This window comes from Rissa tridactyla, chromosome 3, assembly GCF_028500815.1.
Source record: "Rissa tridactyla isolate bRisTri1 chromosome 3, bRisTri1.patW.cur.20221130, whole genome shotgun sequence".
NCBI classification, from domain to species: Eukaryota; Metazoa; Chordata; class Aves; order Charadriiformes; family Laridae; genus Rissa; species Rissa tridactyla.
The window spans coordinates 67,094,831-67,111,319 of NC_071468.1; the positions used below are offsets into that span (position 1 = coordinate 67,094,831).

A 16,489-nucleotide genomic window follows, 5' to 3' on the forward strand; every position below is an offset into this window, starting at 1 on the left:
TATTGAATTAAAATAATAACAACAACAACAATAATAATAATGCCTAGATAAAGCATGAAAGTCTGCGTATCTAGTTTTTGAATAGTCAGCAGACACTGATACCAAACCTTTAAAACACTTCTTAAGGTTTCACATAGGTTACCAAGTCACTTTATCTTAGAGCCTTCAAAAAGTAACTATTTAACTATTATTTCAATGAATGTGAAATGTAGAGCACCATGCAGAAGCTTTGGTGGTAAGCAGTGAATCATCATTTACTGGAAAAAACACAATAAAAGCAGCAAGAAAGACAATGTACGTACTGATTTCTGTAGGCAAGATATGGAGACAAAGAAAAGAGAAAAAACAGGAGGTAACGTAAGAAAATGTTTTGAAGATCTCAACAGAAATATAAAGTAAATTAAGGGACAGGATAGATCTAGAAAAAACCTCATTATTATTTTTTATATCTTGCACATCTACATAATGAGAATTCAGAGCCTGAATTTCAACATACAAGAGAGGCTATGCCTACTTTAGCATGTAGTCATGAGTGCCAACATACTCACTATATACATTTGGAGTGGTTTATTCTGCATTTACTTTAATTTCATTATGTAATCTGAGTATCCATTAGCAGTTGGAGAGTGGTAAAAGTGTACTTCTGGAGAACACCTTACAGTTAAGCTTTATCTGACATGAAAGAGTTTGCAAGTGTTAAGACCACTCCTCAATGTGAACAAAACAATAGTGACAAAGAACAATCAAGAGACTGACTTTTGAATTATCACTGGTAATCTCAACTAAAACTTCAATGTACACTCAGTCTTAGAATGCTTGGGCTGGGACAGATGGCCTAGTCTAGATTCAGCAATGCCAAGAAATTACTGCTTTTAGGCCACTTCTCAGTTGTTTATCACTACCCTGCCAGAGGTCATTACCTCGTAGATCTGCTTGTTCCATAACTCGCCATAACCTCACCCCACTATTTCAATCAACACCTACTTTTCATACTGTCTAAACTAGTATGGGTCAGTCTGCCTGACGGGGATTATACATGGGGCTCTCGCATGTATCTCAGTTGATGATGGATCAGGAACTTGCAATAGGCAGGCAGTGACAAACAGCCATTAGGATTACCTTCTTTCGCTGGTACAGCTACAATTTGAAGAGGATATCACAGAATCACAGAAACTTCAGAGTTGGAAGGGACCTCTAGAGATCACCTAGTCCAACTCCCCTGCTAAAGCAGGACTGCCTAGAGCACATTACTCAGGACTGCATCCAGGCGAGTCTTGAAAATCTCCTGTGCCAGTGCTCTGTTACCCTCACTGTAAAGAAGTTTTTCCGTGTATTTGTCCATAGAACGAGCATGACAGCCTCCTAAACTGGATGTTTGTACGTGCCCAGCTTCACCAAACTGAAAACAATCTGGGGAGCCCAGGTTGCTGAGAAATTAGTCCTTTAGTAATGTTGTAAAGACACTGGTTCTGTGGTCAGCCCTGGCTGTATACTCCTATACAGTATTCCAGTAATCTACCATAAAATGTGTTGTAATTTAGAATTCAATTTTATCTGTCATAACCAAAGTGAAAATGCTAAAGCAACTGTCATATTTGATAATAGAATTCACTGTCAAAAAAATAAAAATAAAAGCATACAAAAAACCATTCCCAGAATCTCCTTTTTCTCTTTCTTCTTAAGTGACTTCAGTGTTCTACCAAAATTGTAACGTATATGAAAGAAGTGATGTATTTCTCCCAGAACTGATTATCTGACTGACTGAAGACAGAGTTAGTACATGGAATTTTGCTTGAATCAAGGGGTGAACTGCCAGTCAGAATCTTTGCTTATTCACATGCTAAATGCTTTAAAAAGTAGTCTGCGGAACAAATCTATCCACTACATTTTCATCCTGCTAACATTAGCTTTTTTCCCCAGCTACTAGCAGCAGTCCTTAAGATTTTAAATTCTTTTTATATATAAAGTCCAGAAAATAGAAGTGATAGAGATTCCTTTTATCCCAGCATACTGTGGTAAGGCTATGTGAAACGAAAACCACAAACTGAAAAATCCCACCACCAAACAACCTAAAAAAGATCTTACTGTTCTTCATAGGATCCTTCACAACGGCATTTGTTTTTGCTACGTCATCTGCAAGTTTACTGTAGTTGTTTCTCAGGACCAGGAGATTCTGGTTAAGGTCTTTAATCTGGGCCAGGACGTCATTTGCAGTATCATTGGCTTGTCTTGCTTTGTCTTTGGCTGCCTGAACCTTTATAGCTGTATCTGTAGGTAGAAAAGGATAATGAAATGATTGTCTAGAGTACAGAATTTTCCTTCGCACATCTTAAGAACAAAGTTGAGTCAAAATTCTACCATCTTAAATTGTGCTGTGTGTTCTTTGAGAGCTCCTACTTCACATTTAGTAAGACATTACTAGTTGTAAGTGTGGACTACAGAATCTGGCCCTTTGTGTCTTTTTTGATACATCAAATGCACCTGAAGAAGAGAAAATGCTCCAGCCTCATTTGTAGGTAAAGGACAAATCGTTTTTATTAGGTAAATTTTTCTGCAATTTTGTTGTTGCTGTTGACTCACTGGTTAACCTCGGATCAAGTTTCAGATACACTATTTGATACTTATAATAGAAACAATACTTTCAATGTTCCAATGTACAGAGCACAGGAATCTAACTCTATGTGTTTCGGTTGAAATTCTGACAAATAATCTTGTGAATCAGGAGACCAAGGCTCCATTGACTGAGTTAATCACATGCTTGTTGAGCTTGAGCAAAACAATTAGTCTAATGCTGCCCCATCTCTCCGCCTGCAAAATTTTCTATCCTTCAGGTGAAAACATTCAAGTTTGGAATGTTTTTGATTCTGCTATTGATAAATGATAAAACAGAGAGCTAGGTATTCAAGTAGGTGTATATTCAAATCCTGTGTTAGTAAATCTAACTTAAAATTTATCATGCAGCTGCTGAGCAGCTCAGGTGCTGTTGCCAGGCTGGGATTACATCACATGATGAGCCAGCAGCACAGGTTCTGCTGGGCCAGGGAGCCGCCAAATTTTCTGAATTCCCACAGATGGGAGGAAGTGAGCAAGCAGAAAATGTTGCGGTGAACACACCAGCTTGCAAGGGAATCCATGTGAACGCCCTTCTCTACCATCACACCACAGTGGAGTCATGGGACCCGCAGGAACCTGCTTTGCCACCTGGTTCCCATGAAACTGTTCTTGGAGTTGCTTTCCCCTTGTGTTCTCTGGGCTATCCTCATGTCCTTCAGTCATATGAGAATTCTGGAGTGCAGCTCAGAATTTTGGACATCTCTGAAACAACCACGCAGAGATAGTGCCACTTGTCATACTGACTGGGGCTTCCTGTGATAGTCTGTAAAGTTAACAGACTGCCTTGCAGTAGTGGGGAAGGCACAGGAGGTTGTGATTTCTTTCAATTTCTGACTAAAAGAGAGGTGATATGAGTTAGTTTATACCAACACTTGCTTGAAACAGAGTGCACATTCCTGATTCTATGACTGTGTGAAGACATGGGAAACACGGCCAGTTTCTCCATTTCAAGGGATCAACGCATAGGCTTCCAAATGGTCTCCTAGGTAGGTCCTTCTCCTTCTGTGGAACATCTGATGCGATCAAGCCTGTGGCCTGGGAAGCACACAATGCTTCCTAAGGCCATAGAGAATTGATAGGTTTGTCCTGCACACTGTAGAGTCAGATGACACTTTATTTTCTTGAGTAAAGATATATTACACCTGTTCTCCAAACGCCACCCTTATTTCTGAAGGTTTGGCTCTGAAAAGCCCCGAAAATACAATAGCACCTTAAAAATACAACTGAACCTTTAATAAACTATTATCATCATCAGTCCTGACAAGTGAAAGAACAGAGTGCGCTGATTGCCTTTTTTTGCTCCCTTTTTTCATCATATCTAAGTATCTCTTTTTGAGGCCATTATTAGAGGTCATGCACCTTTCTGGCAGAGTGAAAGTTGGAGTTACTGTGTTACTTCCCTCTATTGGTCACACAAATGATATTTATTTTCAGTCACACTTCAAATTATGCCATCTCTGCACATGTGGGTCCTTGTCCTAAGGTGATCTACCTGTCTAGCCCATTTTGAATCTTTCTGCTTTTATTTGGCTATTAGTATAGCATGGACACAAGACATTAGTTTAAGCTGCTCTCTGCTACCTTGAATCCTTGAAGAACACGATATATGACAGGGTCATTTCCTCCCCTATCCTCATTGGTTACTTCTGTGTTGGACAACTAATTTACTACATTTTCTTATCCATGCCATTTATTTGCTCTAAATTTCATTCTTAATACACATCTGCTTGTTTTTATGAGTGTCCTTGTCCCAAGAGCAAGCACCCTGTAACTCTAATCTGACAAGAGTTTATTACATTGCTAATAGTTGCATATTTCATATTTCTTTTACTTGTTTGGTATTTAGTATTCTGTGTCCTAAGCTCAACTGGCTTTAGAGGTCCATTTTCTTTGACTGAGACATCTATCTGTGCACAAGAAGAGAAACAGTCATGTCAACACCTGTAGCCAAAACACGGGAAGTGCCATAAGATGAGCATGACATATTAAAACAAATTTTTGTGAATGCCTGATTTCAAGGACCACTAAATCTCAAGCAAAACTTTTCAGTTATCTGGAATCTTAAAGCCACAAAAAATGTGCAAAGTGAATAGTAAATTGTTTTTCATGCCAAGTTTTTACTTGCAGTCTGAACCTTCCAGACCATCACAAATCAGAGAGAATATAGACTTTCTTTGGAGACTTTTCTTAAGGCATATCTCCAGTTTATAAATTGGTCCTGGAGAGAAAAGTCGTGGCAAATTACATTGATAAAAAACTTTTTATTTTCTAAAGAAACATTCAGCTTATCACTGTCATTATAATGAAACTACATTCTAGCTCCCTGTCTCTTGCTATCACAACACAATGTAGCTGACATTCCAGGATCTGGGATTTTAGTATTACAGATTTTTTTTTTTCCTATGTAGAATTACAAATGTGCATAGCTCTTCAGAGTTCATTGAGGAAAGCCCGTTCCAGTTGTAAGCAATTTACAGTCTAAAAGAGATACACAACACCAAAAAGTGACCAGAAACAATTCTGCGGCATAAATCAATGGGAGTGTGCTAGAAAGCTTTTGCTTCACAAAGCCCAGTGAATTTCATCCTGCTTTTTCTGTAAAGTCAGTAAGTCTTTATTCTTCTTGGGTTAAATTGTACTGGTTAAATTATAATGCATCTTAAACAGTAGTTTCATTAAAAGACTTTTCACACTTAAAGAAAAGACTATTTGTCTCAGATGGTATCATAATTCCTGGTCTCATAATTCTTTTCTTTCTGAAACCTTTTGCAAACTGCAGAAGCATGGTACCTTTTACCGTGCCAAAATACAAACTTATACCATATATGTGTTTTCAGTTCAGTTCTCTCTCTCCCATTGCTCATCTTTGTCTTATTACAGCTGCCAATGGTCTTAGCGGACACAGCATGGACACAGGCAAAGATTAATCATACAGATGTTAAACATAGGAAAATAAAACAAAAGAGCAGGGATGAATCAAGTGTTGCAGCAGTTTTCCAGCTTACCGTTAGGAATGGCTGACAGCTTTCCCAAGGTTTCATTCAAAACTCTCAGGAGGATGGAATTATTCTCATCAGCGTCTTTCAGCCTGTTCTGCATGCTGGCCAGGTTGTTCCCCTTTTCTATAAAAATATGCACATAGTACAGAAGCTTTAACTCTTTGTTTCCACTATCCATTCTTTGCACAGAATTTAAAATGCATAATAACAAGCAAGAAATTTATCATTAAGATATTATATTGTGTAAATAAGGAAGTCCAGTAAAACTGGTGGTAGGGTTCACTGATAATCTTCTTCTGTTTCTTTAAGTTCCCTACTTCCATGATATCTAAACGCATGAGTTTCTTGTATTGTTGTATATTTATGAAGAGTTTTCCAAAGGTGTACAGGGGGAAAAAAAAAAGACAATCACAGATGGTACAATTTATGCAAACTCACACAATGACCCACTGATAGATTCACTGACCGTGATATTTAGTCCTAGCTTTGATTCCTAGATTAAGCTATTACTGAAGTTTTCTTCTTAAGGGGGTTGCCCGGGATGAATGAGTTGAACATAGCATGAAAGAGGCAAGATCGATTGGGTCAGTTTACTGTTGTATTTAGACTGGCCAGAGTCCATTTCTCTTGGATTTTCTCAAAGATAACCAATGTTGACATAACATTTGAGGAAAACACATGAGATCACCATAGCACTGATATCAATATGAGGAGAATACACTAAGAAAAGGTTATTATGAAATAAATGTACCAAATTTGGGGGGAAAAAAGCCTGCCTAGTAAATAAAACTCAAAACTAAGAATTTGTTCAAATCTAAGAACTAGTACAAATCAAAGGCACAGGTGTGTCATATTTGGTACATTACAAATGAAACTGATGTTATCCTTTACAGGTAAGCTCCTTCAGCAGTTGTTTTGAATAAAAATTACAGAGTTTTTTTGAACAATATCCAGCATAGCAATGATTTTTCAAGCTCTCAAAAGTGAGATTCCAGCTACGTGTTATGGCTATTTAAACAGACATTATTTCAAAATTTAGAAGTAAAGTTTGGCACAGAAAACGGTAGTTAATGCTCAAACTGCTATCTTAGGGGGTATTTTTCATCATTTCTTCATATCAATATGGAACTCTTTGGAACAGACAGCTGGTAATTTCTTACCTTAAAGGCATGCCCTACTGGGAAATTAATTCAACATCACTGTGCTTGATAGCAGGAAGAGGAGAATAATTTGTAGAAAAGGAGTTCAGGATACAAAGTATGACTGTGACATTCACATATGTGACAGGTTATTGAAAAATAAACACCTAGTTTTTGGATACTTCTCCAAGTAGATACTGGGATAGGAAAACATACTGGAGATTAAGTTTCTCAGTGAATTATAGTCACATACTTGTCAAAACCAAAAAGCATCTCTTTTTAGTACGGGACAATAATTAGATGTATCATTGGTACTCCAGCATCTCCAACAGCATCAGGGCTGTAACCCTTTTGTGAGAGAATAAACAGAATAAGAGATTAAAATGAGGGATTGTGGTTCGTGTTCTGCAAATTCTAAAAAAGTAAGGTTTCTTCAAACTAGCTGTACAAGAACCAATTTGTAGAGAGAAAAGTCAAACAAACTATATTTTACCTACAAGAAATCCTTAACTATTTTTCCCAAGATTATAGTAAGGCTGAAATAGCAGATGAAATTTAAATAAGAATCATACTTTTGTTGTTATACCCTTTGAAATGTCATTCAGGAAGAAATCTGTTTGCTTTATTTAAATTAGAGCAACACACAGGACTGCAGAAGTGCCTGGAGGTAAGCCTTCATTCCTGCACAATGTCCTGCAAAGGAACAGGACATTTGTGTCAACTGTAAGAGGCATGTTAACACTAAAGTTGTGAAGAATCATATAAATTATAAAAGCACTCTTCTCCTCAAAAACGCCTTTATTTTTAAATGATAAGTTTTGTGTCCACTTCTGAATGAGACTACTGGTAACATGATGTTGTTAAACCAGGATGAACTCATGAGATTCTGGTCTTAAATGCTCCGAGACTTTATCCAAGTTCTTTTCTTGTTAAGTAATAATACCGACAAAACTGTTTTAATTTCCTCCATTTAATTCTGAAAATTACGGTTTGCCTGATATTTCCTTGGTGCCTCTGGTGCCTGTTGGGATGTTAGTGTTTATAAAGTGTGTTAATATTTCTGAGATATTTGATTCATTTCCCGTGGTGTACTAACTTTGTTGCATACTCTTAAATTATCTCTTTTTCTCCCCTTTACTCTGCCAGATCCAACATTACGCTAATTATCCCCCGGTTATATTTCTGAAGAACCATGTATCCAGACTTCTGTTTTCAGCTTTGTAACCATAGCAGCAAACTGATTTTTATGGATTTTAATAAGGAAAGTTTCCCTAGAACTCCTGAAATTGAATACTGAGACTCCACCTGCTTAATATTTTTTCTTTTCATTCCTCAAATACATTTTAACTGTGTTTTTTAAAATATTACAGTAATAAATCCATAAATAAGTGCCCTGAGGGAGGCTCTTACATAAAGAGATGTGAGGAGATACTAAGGCTCATGTCAGCTTTTCAAGGAAATTGTTGAGTTTGCACAGTGATATTAACATGAAGTTATATTTTGAAGTAACTTCCCATACTGTAATCCAGATGGCCTTTTCACTAAGCACGGAGCTAACGTTTTGTATGAATCATGAACTGATCTGAGCGCACGTCAGCTTTTACCCATCCTTTAATTATTAGCATTTACAAAAAATGCTGGAGCTATGAGTTGCGCAACTCAAAGAGTTGCAGTCAATGGCTCGATGTCCAAGTGGTGACCAGTGACGAGTGGCATTCCACAGGGCTTGGTATTGGGACCGGTGCCATTTAACACCTTTGTTGGTGACATGGACAGTGGGATTGAGTGCACCCTCAGCAAATTTGCCGACAGCACTAAGCTGTGTGGAGTGGTTGACAAGCTGGAGGGAAGGCATGCCAGCCAGAGGGACCTGGACAGGTGCGAGAGGTGAGCCTGTGAAAACCTCAACAAGGCCAAATGCAAGGTCCTGCACGTGGGTCAGGGCAATACTAAGCATGAATACAGGCTGGGCAGAGAATGGATTGAGAGCAGCCCTGAGGAGAAGGACCTGGGGGTATTGGTTGATGAGCAGCTCACCATGAGCTGGCAATGTGCGCTCGTATCCTGGGCTACATCAAAAGAAGCGTAGACAGCAGATGAAGCGAGATGATTGTGCTCCTCTACTCTGCTCCGGTGAGACCTTCCCTGGAGTACTGTGTCCAGCTCTGGGGACCCCAGCATAAGAAGGACATGGACCTGTTGGAGCAAGTCCAGAGGAGGGCCACAAATACGATCAGAGGGCTGGGGCATCTCTCCTATGAAGACAGACTGAGAGAGTTGCGGTTATTCAGTCTGGAGAAGAGCGGGCTCCCAGGAGACCTTCTAGCAGCCTTCTAGTACCTAAAGGGGGACTACAGGAAAGATAGGGAGGAACTCTTCATCAGGGAGTGTAGCAATAGGAAGAAGGTAACGGTTTTAAACTGAAAGAAGGTACATTTAGGTTAGATATTAGGAAGAAATTCTTTACCGTGACACTGGTCAGACACTGTAACAGGTTGCCCAGAGAGGTTGTAGATGCCCCATCCATGGAGGTGTTCAAGGCCAGGTTGCATGGGGCTTTGAGTAACCTAGTTGAGTGGAAGGTGTCCCTACCCTTGTTGGGGAATTGGAACTAGATGATCTTTAAGTTCCCTTCCAACCCAAACCATTCTATGATTCTATGATTTGAAAGCCTGAGGTCCTCCAGTTAATCATAGAGGCTAGACAAAATATGTGCAGCTACAATCTAATTTTTTCCAAACTACATAGCTTACCTGACTTGGAAGAGGTTAGGGGTCTGCACTGAAAGATGCCAGGTACTGTCAATTCACATTAAAGTGTAGGTTGAGGAGTAGCCTGAGAAATTTCTCTCAATCCCATTTCCACTTGATTAGCTGTACACAGAGACGGCATAGGATGACAACCAAGAGGAATATGGGTCACAAGCTAAATTTTTTTCCCCCAAAACCAAGTAAAACATGGAAACTGGCATTAGAAGCAAAAAGGGGAAAGAGATATAACTGGAGAAACGCAGCCAATGATGGTTGACTTTTTAAAAACACTACTTCTAGCACCGACTGCAGTTTTTGTATGAGTATTATGTTGGTCATCAAACTAATGCAATAATTTGCTGAATGCAATATGCCAGGTCAGCAAAAATACAAAGCAGAGGACAATGCATAAACAAGGGATTTAGCTGTGCCTCTCTTCTGGAAAATGTTTTAGCTAAAAATATTAACATGTTGTCAGACAAGAAAAGCCTCCCTCAACTTGTCAATTCTTAAGCAAAAGAAATGACATGAGCTGAATTTCAGTAGCCACTTGACAGCAGTCTCCAGCTGAAGAGGAGTTTATACATCTTATTTTCGCTTTTCATTGACCAGTTTTGACAAAGTCTGTATATAGTCTCAAATCTGCACTGGGGCAAGTATATTTTTAAAACAGTAAATTCAAAATTAAAAGGAAGAAAAATTGCTCCTGGCAAACTGAAAATCCCTCAAGGCACAGAGAGAATGAGGCTGGCAGGCAGCAGCCATTGACTCATTTGTAGCCAAAATTTCAAACCTCCTTCTTAGGTAGAGCACTACATACAGATTTAGCTTCTCCCACCAGGATTATTGCTTCTAACTCCCAGCCCCACAGAGAGAGAAATGACTAAATCTCCATTTTAATAGCTTCCGTCAGAACCTTTGCTTTGTAATGACTGTTTCAGCAGTTTTTCATGGTAATATAAAACATTTCCATGATTAACAGCCGTTTTATAACTCGGGTAATTGGCCACAAATCAGGGGAATTTCATAATGTAGCAAGAAAACACTCCCACCTCCATCACAGCCCAGCCTGGATTTCTGGAGTGTATATTAGTTGAGGGGCTTACGGGTCTTCATTACTTTAACTAATTTACTACCTGTAATGCAGACAGAGAAATTTTAAACTAATGATTACTTCTGTCTACCAGATTTTTATAGAGTGCCCATCATCCATCCTGCACTTCGAGTCGAGACTCTGAACAGGGTGGCTTTATAAGAATTGTAAGAAAATATCATTCTGTTAGTTTTACACTCAACTCTCACCTTCTATCCTGGAAACACCAAGACATCCAGAAGGGATTATGGTCATAACAGTAATAACATCACCCCTTTAGAGCAACAGAGGGCTTGGGAAAAAAAAAACAAATCTGTCATTGCATTTTATTCTTCTGCATCTGCATTCTGGGCACATTAACTGATCTCTGTGGGTCACGCTGTGGAGCATGGTCATGTTTTATCAGATACAAAAAGGTGTACTGTGGAAAGTTCAGAATGTTTCTCTGTATGAAGCACTTTAAATCTAAGACATATCAGAGAGCATTAAGAAAGCTCCACCTCATTACCCTTCAGTATGGGGCAAGAACATAGACAAAGATCTAACACACGCATTTTAAGCACTGCTCCCTGCTTGCATTAGGATTGCTTTATGAATCTTTAGACAGTTTAGACCTTGCTTCTGCATTATGAAACGGTTATCAACTTAAATTCTCACTGGTGTAAAACAGGAGAATAACATACTGTTTTCAAAAATCTCTCAACTAATGTCTTACTGAGGTTGTAATACATCTTTTCTCAGGGTTAAACTGGACAGTCTTGTGCACACATGGAATTGACATATATCCAAGTACAGACACTTTTATTTTGTCCTTGAAAACAGGGCACTGTGCTATGTGGAACACATGATTACTCTGATATAACTGCCTGGGGAGCACACAAAGCTACGAACTCCACTCTGGGGTGTCTAGTCTGCTCAGAGGAACACTGCGGCTGGGCAGAGGCAGCGCTGCTGTTTTAGTGTTTCCTGTACACTAGCCACAGCAAACTGCAGCAGTTTGCATTCCAGAAAGGGGCACTAACAGCATCCCTATTCGTTCTACCTCTGCCATGCTCCTTAAATTGCACGCTGGCCTCTCCTCGTAGTTTTGTGATTTTCTGTAACGTATTTATGGAAACATGCCCCTCCAGCCCTACATCTGTGCTGAATCTGGCAGTAAAGAATCACAATAAAGAACACCCTAAATATACATCCAAGATTTACTAGTAACTGGGGGCACATTTTTTTTTCTCAGAGCAGCTACAAGAAAACAATGTTTTTAACTTTCAAACAGTGTATAACAGTGAAATGTAATTAACGACCTTATGAAACATTATGTCTGCTTGATAACTAGCTCTGCAATTGGAAATCCTAGAGCTGCCAAAACTAAATGAACATATAGTAATAGCCAAAACATGACTCTAAGTTGTATGGATCTCATCCTTCATTCTGTATGCTTTCCATAATGCATCTCCAGGAGGACAACGAAAATTTTGTATGTTAAAAACTGAAAGACTGGTCTTTATTATAAAAATCTGTCTTGTTTCTAATAAAAACTACTTTAACTACTCTAGCACAAGAGGGAAGCTTCAAGCATCATCTCTGTGACAAGCCACTTAAATCTCAACCTCGAATATTTACTGTGTGATTTTTCTAGTTCTGATGCATGAAATAACAAAAAAACCCAGCTTGGTTTTCAGATTTTATGATGAGCAAAAAAAATCATATAATAGCTGTTTTCCTCTACTCATCTTTATTTCTTCCAAGTCCTAAATCTGTTTTCTCACATAGGTTTTCAAGTTTGCAGGTTTTCAGGCTATGCTTTTCCTATCCTTGTGGTTAATTCCAGGTTAACCCTATTATAGCTTCAGCCAATTGAATCCGATTAAACTATACGTATCTAGTGTGAAAGAATTTTTCAAAAACTACAGTGACCGGACACAAGCTTCTCAAAATATATAAAACAAATTTTCAAATTACATAAGGGAGGGAATTACAATGTACTAATTTGGAATAAACCACAAAGGTATCAACTTAAACTTATTCTGTGTAGACTAATCAAAATATTTCTCAGTATTTGGATGAAAGACCTTCAAAATAGTTGTATGGAGGGCTCAGTTAATTGATCCTCCTCTCAGACTTTACTATACCATTGGCACAAACACTGTATGCTCCTAAGCTGCTTTCTCTGTCATATATAAAAACAAAGCAATTAAAGCAGTAACATTTAACATTTTTCACAAAGGCAGATGTGTGAAACTCCCGTGTTGGCCTACTTGAAAGTGGTTAATTGTATCATGCTTATTTCCCCTCAGGTTTAGTCAAAATGAATTATTGAAGTGTTGAGTACTGTTGAATTATAAGAAGTGTTGAGTACTGTTAAACAGATGCTTCATTACTTCTGCAATAAGTATTTTCTTACAGGACCTATAAAACAATCCATCTGGATACAGATGCAAGAAATAAACTGCTGTTGGTTGCAATGATCAGAAGATCATTGAATCATAGGCTTAGAATAGATGTTTGTCCAAAGATCATTTTTCTCCTTCTGACCAGCAGTCATTCCTTGGTGATGTTTGTCTAAACTGTTTTCAAAGATTTTCAAAGTTAAATCTCCCTAATCTCCTCAGTAATCAATGCTGGTACGTCTGTATTTTAATTAAAAGGAAGATTTTGCTAATATGTCGACTCTATCAGTGCATTTGAGATATGTTAGTCCCATCTTCTTTGGAGAAACCTTGACATAACTGAAGAATATGAAGTCTCTTTTTCAGTCTACAAAATTACATTATTTCAATCTTTTTCCTCTTCCCTCTGTCAGATCTCCAATTTGTCTTCAGGACTCCTTGCAAACCACCTCAGCTCTCATGAAGTTCAGTGCCGAGGATGGTAGCCAGTAACTTAGCTAAAGCACTAGGAACCCTGAACAGAGTGGAAGGATTGTGTTTTGGAAAGCCATGCTGCTATTCATGCATTCCTCCGTGACATCCGCCTTCTCCACCTCTAACCAGCACATGATCCATGCTTCTTTTTAGTGTCGTTCCAGAGAAGTGCTACACAGACAATTGCTCCTTATCCTGCATTTCTGCAGCTGATTATTCACATGTGCATGTAATACCTCCTATGTGTCCATGCTGACTACTGTCCTACCTCCTCACACTATGGCATTCACCAATAATACTCTCATTTATTGATGAGAAAATATTAAGTACATCACAAGCACAGTCTGAATTACCAACTTTTACGTCTCACCAAATAGCATAGTTCAAAACCATTTTCTTTTTTTTTTCCCCAGTGGAAAATACTGAATAGAAATTAAAGATGTTTTATTTTTCACAGGGAACCCAAAGTATTTGGTTTGGAATCTACAAACTTCATGAACTGCATTTAGACATGTATTTATGCTTTAGGAACAAAGAAATATTTTGTGTGTGTGTGAAAATAGTAATTTTTCTCTAGAGACATGGCATAGTTTCATTTTTAGTTTCATTTTTTAAAGAAAGCACTTAGCAAATCCCTCCCATTATTCTCTGGCAACCATCTTCATTCTACCTCCCCATGCTTCGCTTTCTGGCACAATCCTATAAGCATCCTGAAGAGATATGGTATCTCTGACTGGCATTGCAAACCCTGCTTCTGTATTGACAAGAATACAAATTAAACGCTGGGCTGGGTTTTGTACTAATTTTCTACTAAAGCATTTGGTAAATCAGAACCAGTATTTCCATCCCCCTCTCTGCCCCACTTAGTCTTGCCCTTACTGTAGTTAGCAAGAGGAGACCAAGGCACCATCCTCCTCAACCTTCCTGCCCAAGAAATCTCCGTACAATGCCTGGACAGGGAGGCATCTGGAGGAAAATCTTTTTAATTGATACATTGTTAAATTTCAAATCACATAATGAATTATACTTTTATCTACTGATATGGCTTCTTCGTACTGAAAGTATAGCAGTCTCACGATGTTTTTCTTGTATTCAATGGGCCTGAATGCCATATACTGCACATACCTTTAACATCATTTTCTAACATGTTGGCTTCATTAAGGACCCGGAAGCTTTTCTGAAGAGAGCTCTTGGCACCATCCTTCAACGATCCTTGAGGACCAGATGTCTGTAGACAAACAAGCAGTGTCATACATACAGGAAAGTCTGAAGTCATAAAAGGTATATGAAGATGATCTAAGTGAACAGTCATCTAAATTTTAAGTGAACATAAGTGTGCTCTGAATTATATCACGTTGCTGTTATATTGGTCTACAAGAGACAAAAAAAAAAAAATTCTCTAATTAGTTTCCTTTTGTTTTTATGGGAAGCTAGATTTCCTTTGGAATACCAGTGATGACTTCAATAAAAAGAGAAAATGCTTATAGTGTTACAGAAACAGGTTTGATGCTAGGAGCAAAACTTTGTCCAAAACAAATAAACAAACAAAGAAAACAGATATTTCCACTTGAGCATGGGTTTCTCCCTCCAGCTATGGACACAACACCATGCAATACACTATTTCTCCCTAAAGCAGCAACAGCACCTTTAGAAGCCAGACTGGATCTGATGATCCAAATTTTAATACTGACAGCAGTGGTTGTGGTTAAATTCAAATAAAAATTCAATAAAAAAAAAAGCCTTTGTGGTTAAATTCAAGAATTGTAATTTCCAGGATAGTAAAGAACATATGATATAAAAGAAATAGAGTTTAAAAAGAAGGGCAAACTGCAGTTAATCTGAAAGACTTTTATTACTAAATAACTATCTTTCATCATATTATGCTACTTAAAGGTGTTTCTTTTGAAAACCAAAAATCTTCAGTGCAGAGATTAATCAATAGTTAAAATGATTTTTCTAAATTAGATTCATATTTTCAGTTGGTAGGAAATGCTCTAGGTTCTGAACCACTCACTCTTCCGTTTATAAGACTGAACTCGGGTCACAAATCATACTGAATACATTTCTCTGAGAATACTCCCGACAGCCAGATAACATTCTATATTAGTCATGGGTCATAGCTTTGTAACTAGTATGTAATTAAGAAGCAGCTACTTTTCATTTTCCAGGGCAGATACATATACTCAAAAATTAACTATGTGTCAATTAAATGACACAGTTATAATGGCTATTCATTATTTATACAATGAGCAAGCCCAGAGGTGATATTTCGCATACTACTGAATCTTCGTTGTTTTTCAACAACACTAAAAACCATATCTTAGACTTGCCCATTTCCTTTTCTTTTAAAAATCTTTGGGAATGCTTTGCATACTTGCAAAATTCAGAACCAAATTTCTTGTTATGGGATATCTCATAGTATATGTTGCCATGTCACAGGGATATAGCTGTTAAAGATTCCTTGTATTCATACGGGATGTAAATGTATGCTTAGCTTTCATCACAGGCTAAGTGATTTTAAAAAGTAATGCCCACATGGCTGCCATATTTTCAAGATCACCTGAAATATTAAGCTGTGTACACAAATTCCTTTTAACATCAACAGAAACTATACATTCAAAAGATGAACAAAATTAGTTTCTTATAGATTTTCTTTATCACGTAATGCAAGTAGTATTGGTAATAGAAAAATACATACAAATCCAGGAAAAAAAAAAAGACTATCCAATTAAGCAAAAGACTGCTCCTGAAGGAAAAATATTTGGCCAGATTTTGTGGCAGATGCACCTGTCAAATCAGATAATACTTTTATATTCCTTTTCCCATTAGCAACAGAACCCCGGGTATGATCACTCTGTTGCCATGGACTTCAAAAATAATGATTGTTATTATTATTAAATGACTAGGCATGGTTGACTGGCTGTTAAAGCAGTTTATATTCAATGCAATGAAGTTGTAAGGCCAGATTTACAATGCAAAACCAAGAAGTTCGTCAAGTCAGGGACAATAATTGGGCATGTGCTGACAATTAGTC

General features: G+C 37.9%; 1 protein-coding gene across 8 annotated transcripts in view; it reads right to left on the bottom strand.

The window, feature by feature from the left end:
- The window catches only part of LAMA2 (laminin subunit alpha 2), a 376,025-nt gene that overhangs the window by 49,021 nt on the left and 310,515 nt on the right, over positions 1-16,489 (bottom strand). For all 8 annotated transcript variants that reach the window (XM_054197441.1, XM_054197439.1, XM_054197436.1 and 5 more), the window contains 3 exons: positions 14,581-14,683; positions 5,619-5,735; positions 2,086-2,268 (listed from right to left, as the gene is read on the bottom strand). In XM_054197441.1, the coding sequence (XP_054053416.1) occupies positions 2,086-2,268; positions 5,619-5,735; positions 14,581-14,683 (403 nt within the window). The remainder of the gene's footprint in view (positions 1-2,085; positions 2,269-5,618; positions 5,736-14,580; positions 14,684-16,489) is intronic.